This window comes from Lepidochelys kempii, chromosome 4 (genome assembly GCF_965140285.1).
Source record: "Lepidochelys kempii isolate rLepKem1 chromosome 4, rLepKem1.hap1, whole genome shotgun sequence".
NCBI classification, from domain to species: domain Eukaryota; kingdom Metazoa; phylum Chordata; order Testudines; family Cheloniidae; genus Lepidochelys; species Lepidochelys kempii.
The window spans coordinates 59,672,613-59,679,643 of record NC_136383.1 but is presented as its reverse complement, the minus strand read 5'-3'; the positions used below and the strand labels follow the sequence as shown (position 1 = coordinate 59,679,643).

At 37.0% G+C, this 7,031-nt stretch overlaps 1 protein-coding gene across 1 annotated transcript; it reads left to right on the top strand.

The window, feature by feature from the left end:
- FGG (fibrinogen gamma chain) lies at positions 1-7,031 on the top strand. The gene is made up of 9 exons (XM_073340071.2): positions 1-69; positions 164-208; positions 715-898; positions 1,001-1,094; positions 3,350-3,480; positions 4,282-4,415; positions 4,535-4,719; positions 5,533-5,813; positions 6,829-7,031. The coding sequence occupies exons 1-9, from the start codon at positions 1-3 to the stop codon at positions 7,029-7,031; spliced, it is 1,326 nt and encodes a 441-aa protein (XP_073196172.1).

Genomic DNA, 7,031 nt, shown 5'->3' with positions numbered 1-7,031 from the left:
ATGGTGCTGAATTTACATAGCTGGGCTACTGTGCATCTCCTGTCCTTACTCTTTTCAGCTTGCATGGCAGTAAGTGAAATTGTACAAACGGACCATTACTATGCCCCAAAAATACCATAAGGAGAAAAATAACTAAAAAATAATGTTGTTTTCTCCCTTTCAGTATATTGCTACCAGAGAAAACTGCTGCATCTTAGATGAACGATTTGTAAGTAGATGTGTGATTCCTTTCTTCTAAATTAAGGAGCTGAAGAAAATATTGTTCCACGTATAGTTAACAATCATTATTATTTTGTTTTAACATGCATTGTTATTTTCAATATCTATTGTTATTAAATGTAATATTATGCTTTACAGGCACTCTTAATAACAGCATTCATTGTTCTAAAATGTACTGTAAATTCCATTAATAACGCCATGTATTATTCTAAAGTATGCTATTATCAATAACATATGTTGTTATTTTTAATATTTAATAACAATATGCATTATCAGGACTGTCTCTACAGATTCTGCTTCTGCAGGCAAAGTAGCAAATACCCAGTCCTACCTGTCCACAATTACCTACATAAATGCTTATTGAATGTTGGGCTGCCCTTAATATTTTCCTGCCCTAAGTGACCATCTCTTTTGCCTCACTGTAGAACCTGGATTGGGCCTTTATTAATTAATTATTACTATTATTGTTATGTTTAATTATTCTTTTCCCTTTAGGGTAACTATTGCCCAACTACATGCGGCATTGCAGACTTCTTGAATAAATACCACCCTGATGTGGATAAGCAGCTGCAGGTCCTTGAAAATCTCTTGCAGCAGATCACTAACTCTTCTGTTGTAACGGAACAGTTGATCCGCCAAATCCGAATCCTCAGCCCCCCAGAGAAACAGACTCAGCCAAGTGAGAACATAAAGACAATTACAAAATTGAGAAAAATATGCATTAATTTGGTTTTCTTACTTTTACATGTAATTGCATTAATATATTATACCTGTTCTACAGATGTGATCGACGGTTTTACTCAAAAAACCAGGAAAATAATTGATGAAATTATCAGATATGAAAACACTATTGTGGAACATGAACATACTATACAGTAGGTATTTCCCACTTTTGATATTGTCTAACTATGCAGCTCTGTTCCTTTATTTTATTTTACCAGCTGCAATTTAATTTTTTTCACAGCACTTCATTTCTGCATATAAAGACCATTTTGGGGTCTTTTCACTCATAACTGCAGAATTAGGATCTGATCTTGCATTTCTTGAATACCCACATCTCCCACTGAAATACAAGATCTGGCTGAAAGAACATGGGAAAGTTTAACTGTTCTTTTTTTTTTCAATCAGTATTTTTGTTTAAGTAATTGTTCAAAATGTTTCTATTCATTATTCTTAGACTTCAGAGATTTTAGAAACATGAAACTGTAACATGGATCTAACCAAAGACTTGTTTAGCTAGCTGATACTTTTTTATTGGTTTTGCTGAACACCCATCATGAACACCAATTTCTACTCTCTGTTTTATTGGAGCGAATCCAGAATCGCTATTAAACTCAAAGGTGTTCATCTTAAGTCTATACTAGTCTATATATTTGAAAACATATTTAACTTATCTAAATTTTAATAATGAATAATTATTTATAAATTGTAATTGTACTATTTAACTTTAAATGCCAAAGTCGCTCCTGTGATAACATTACGCCAGGAATCACTCATAATTGGTTAATATACAGTAAATCTCAGTTTTAGACATTTAGAATTAATGTAACTATATTTTATCTTAAATGCCTTTGACTCACCTGGCCTGAGAGCATTTTTTATTTAACCACCCACTGATGACAGATTTTAATTTTCATATTAGATTTAGGTTTATATTGTTTTTAATTAATATACTCTATATAATATTAGAATGAATTTCTCTCAAATGTATTTACTCTTTTATGCAAATATGCAATAGTTAATTTTCATAATATGTAGGGCTATGGATGCAGACTCCTGTTATTTTTTCACGGTATTTCAAGTTCTCATGATTTTACAAACTCCCAGTTTTATGAAGATTTCAAGAGTCCTCCAAACCTTCATAAAATCAGGTTTCTATTGTACTTTCTTGTACCTTACTATATACTTTACCTCCAGAACTCAGACCTGCAATTCTCACAAAAGAAAAATTCCCATAGAGCTTTGTCCATGTACTGACTGCAGGAATGGGCTTCACTGCGTAACGAGATACTGGTCCAAGTAAAACATGTCCAAGTTAAGCATGTGCTTCAGTGCTTTCCTGAATCAGACAATGAACCTGCTCAAAATTAAACGTGCATGTAAACACTTTGTTGGATTAGTGTCAGAGTGCTCAGTACATTGGAGGACTGACAAGGCAAAAGACATTCAAACAACAGGGAGGTAGTGAAGGGATAAGATCTGGAATGGTCACGTAAATACAATTTCAGCTCTGGATACATGTAATAAACATTGCATCAAAGCCAACATTCTAGAAAACATGTATATACATGGAAGCCCTAATAGGTATTTACAAAGGGCTGGAATGTGGCTGGCCCTTATGCAACAGCATAGTGAAAATGAGAGCGCAGAGGGAGACTACCCGCCTTGTACAGCCTTCCTATGGGCTACCCAGAACAGTAGTATTTGCTCTTAGGAGAGTGCAAAAGCTGCTGCCAAGTTGCTCCCACTCAAAAGCAACTTGCAATAAAGGGGGCAGATAGAGAAGAGGAGTAGGCAGAATCTTGGCTCCATGTTTTTGTGCACCAGCCGGCACTGACTGTAGCAAATTATTGTCCTCCTAGTGCAAATGGTTAGCTCTGGAAAGCAAAATGCCCAAATGCTTGTATGGGGTTGGGGCAGATCTGCACTGCCCCTAGTGTAGGACTGTAGCTAAATACCACACTGTAGCCAAAATGATTTACAATGTCTCATTAAATAAAAGCGGCAAAGAGTCCTGTGGCACTTTATAGACTAACAGACGTATTGGAGCATAAGCTTTCGTGGGTGAATACCTACTTCATCAGATGCATGTAGTGGAAATTTCCAGAGGCAGGTATAATTGCTTGCATATTTATTCCTGCCTCTGGAAATTTCTACTACATGCATCTGACGAAGTGGGTATTCACCCACGAAAGCTTATGCTCCAATACGTTTGTTAGTCTATAAGGTGCCACAGGACTCTTTGCCGATTTTACAGATCCAGACTAACACGGCTACCCCCTGATCATTAAATAAAGCAACACATTTTATATTAGTACATTAGATATGTAAGGCATATTTCAGGGATATATGTATTGTTCTCATTAAGAAAAACTGGCATAACAGGTCGTTTTTATGTTTTTATCTCTAGGCAACTGACAGATATGTTGATATTAAACACGAACAAGATTTCACAACTAAAACAGAAGACTAATCAGCTTGCATCACAATGTCAGGAGCCATGCAGAGACACAGTTCAAATACTGGATACAACCGGAAGAGGTACCTGAAATGCTTATTGTGTGGCTTAGATTAATTCTTAAGTGTTATCTGTCAACAATATAGTGGTGAGGGCCATCTGAGTACTTAAATGGGTGGTCCTGCAAAATTTCATTACAGGAGTTATTCTTAATCACATGATCTATTGATTTCTCTAAGAATTACCCCTGGGAATAAGGGACTCAGCATCATGACCAATATAATGAATGCTTTTCCATTTTATATTTTGTTACTGCTATTTTTATGGCTGTTTGTTTGGTGGCCAGTGCTTCATTTAACAGAAATACTCGATAGGTGTTCTGCATATAGGAAGTTGTGGAACAAATCTTATTTTCTCATTTGGTCATGATTAGCCAAGATTTGATTTTTCTCAGTAAACCCTATCTTTATTGTAGTCCATAGACCAGGCAAGTGCTTTTTGGAGTTATAAGAACAGAAAGGATACTATATTATAATATTTCTGCTCAGCCACACAGAGATAATTAATCTAATACATTAGACCTAAAAATGCCCTTTTTATGACTACAGAAACAAATAAAACTATTGTATTTTACATTCAGGTTATGCTACCTAGATATTTACTAATAGCAAAATCCTGCTCATCCCTATACAAGTCCTGTTAACTTCAATAGGACTTCCTGTGTGATGAAGACCTAGCCTACAGAGATAACTTTGCCATAGTAATTATTATATGTATTGTGTATGTTGCACTGTACTAGAAAATGATCAGATACTTTTAAAACCATGTTTAAAACAAGATAAGACTGTAGCCAAAATACAAACAATGGTGTTTGTTTATTGCAGATTGTCAAGACATTGCACATAAAGGTGCCAGACACAGTGGTCTTTACTTCATCAAACCTCTAGGAGCTAAGCAACAGTTCCTAGTCTATTGTGAGATTGACACATTTGGCAATGGATGGACAGTGTTCCAGAGAGTATGTAATTTGTAAATTCAGGTCATGAATAATTCTGATTATATAACAGTATTTCATTTACAAGGGCACATTGCTTTGGTTGACTTTCTTTCTTTCTTTCTTTCTTTCTTTGCTACCAGAGACTTGATGGGAGCGTGGACTTCAAGAAAAGCTGGGTTCAGTACAAAGAAGGATTTGGACACCTGTCACCAGATGATCAGACAGAGTACTGGCTGGGAAATGAAAAGATTCATTTAATAACCACTCAGTCTACTATTCCATATGCTTTAAGGATAGAACTGGAAGACTGGGAGAATAAAAGAAGGTATTTAACGAATGAGCCTTCTAAAAAAGTCAACTTAAAATACATACCTGTCATGTGTACTGATATTTTTGGTACAGCTACAGATATCTGTCTCTACTACCAGATATCAGACACCTGTCTCCACTACCAGATCAGTTTGTACAACTTTCAGAAGAATGGATGATGCACAGTCATCAACCTATTTGTTTCAAACTACCTTCTCTATCGGTTTATAAAACCATGAATATATTTGCAGTTGAATTTTCTCTCACTACCTGCAACTTTGTGACCAAAAAGGAAGCAGTATATGCTCATGAAAGCTCCATGTTGGCATCTTCCTTGGAAAATATAATTTACTCTGTAGACTGCTAGAAATCAGATGAGATTCCATTCAGAACCTGTTGTTGTCATACTTCACTATTCCGTAGAAAGAGATAGGTATTGAGTGGTGCAAGCCATTTTCTCCTTCCAGGAGCAATTTGCTCTCACCATCCCCATTTCATGCCAGCATGGACAATTGGAGACTGTGATTATTTATCTAACTCAGACCTCCTGAAAGCCATCACAAAGCACTACTCTAAGGCCACTGAGATGACCCACTTTACCTGTCTTTGACTACCTAAAATTGGGGGGGCAGAGGTATAGAAGGCTTCATTATGGTACATTAAAGTGACATATTATAACCTGGCAAGGAAATATCTAATTAGTTATTAGATATGTCTTCTAATTAGACATAGAGTGACACAGGAACCGACTCTAAAATGCTGTCATTTATAGTCTAATTGTGTATGTTTGGGGAATCCAGTGTACACAAATTCACCATTTTTTTAACAGTACTGCAGACTATGCTGTGTTCAAAGTGGGACCTGAAGCAGACAAGTACCGACTGACCTATGCCTATTTTGTTGCTGGCGGTGAAGCTGGGAATGCCCTCGATGGTTTTGATTTTGGAGATGATCCCAGTGACAAATATTTTACATCCCATAATGGCATGCAGTTCAGTACCTATGATAGTGACAATGATAAATTTGAGGGCAATTGTGCTGAACAGGATGGAGCAGGATGGTGGATGAATAGATGTCATGCTGGTAACCTCAATGGAAAATATTATACAGGTAATACATGCTTTGGGTACCTACTTCATATAAAAATAACTTCATGGCTTTACAACAAATTCCAGTGATGGAGAAAAACATTGTGTAGATTTTAGCTGTTTATTTATTTTTGGCCATCCCATTCCTTACACTTCACAGCTGATCTTTGCTGCTGAGCAACACAAGTTGATACTCTACCTGCCCTTATTTGTTACTCCAGGTAGCTTCTGCTGAGCCTGGGGGGAAGCATTGTATGCAAGAGCTAAAGCACAGGTGCTGTCTTCCACTGCTGCTAGAGGCAAACACAAGAAGTTTCTCCCTTTTGCTTTCCAGTTACAAAAGTATTGTCTCCAGCAGCAGAGTCCCAATCATAATCCCGTTGCAGGAGGACAGGCAAAAAACCCCAAGGCAAGGTGGAAAGATAAGGAAAAAAGGGTGAGGGATGGGGAATTCAGGAGAGAAATAGACCTGATAGTTCAGAAGTTTGTATGAATGGAAAAGAGGAGAGGGAATCTGCAATAGCAGTGTGTTTGGGATATATACATGATGATATGATGTAGTAGAAAGAGTTTAGAATAAGTTTGTGGTGGCTACATTACTCATAAATCATGTAGCCATGAAGGAGTTATGGAGGTCATGTCCATCAAGTACCAATAAAAACTTTATTCCACACCATACCATCATGGATTCTTGGCTGATCTTGAGATTTCAGACCTTAAACCTGTCACTCACGCAGGACTGAATATTGGCTATCTGTACTTAAGACCAGTGTAATTTGAGGGGAAATCTACATTTGGAGAGGAGAAGGAAACATTTTTCTGGCAGGCTGACATTTTTTTATCATGACAGCAGTTTGAAGCTGCTCAGAGATTTGAAATGTTAGAATAAATCCTGGGGGAGATAGATTAGTAGGTAGAGCCAGTCAATGGTGCATGGTAAGTATAGTTTAGCACAGGGATTTCATTACTACAGACACGCATGTGCATATAAATTATTTTACAAACAATTATATATTCTGCTGCAATTTATATTTTAGGAGGCACTTACTCAGCAAAAGAGGTTGGTCCAGCTGGATATGACAATGGGATTATCTGGGCAACCTGGCGTTCTCGGTGGTATTCCATGAAGAAAACTACGATGAAAGTCATCCCATTCAATAGACTTTCAATAGGAGAAGGACAGCAGCACAACTTAGGTGGCTCCAAACAGATTGGATCAGATGGCCGAGGCGATATTTAG

Excerpts from the sequence above, each read along its gene's own strand:
- FGG (XM_073340071.2), top strand. The coding sequence starts at position 1 with ATGGTGCTGAATTTACATAGCTGGGCTACTGTGCATCTCCTGTCCTTA. Across the intron at positions 70-163 it reads TCTTTTCAGCTTGCATGGCA|TATATTGCTACCAGAGAAAA; the intron begins GTAAGTGAAATT and ends TCTCCCTTTCAG. Across the intron at positions 1,095-3,349 it reads GAACATGAACATACTATACA|GCAACTGACAGATATGTTGA; the intron begins GTAGGTATTTCC and ends TTTTATCTCTAG.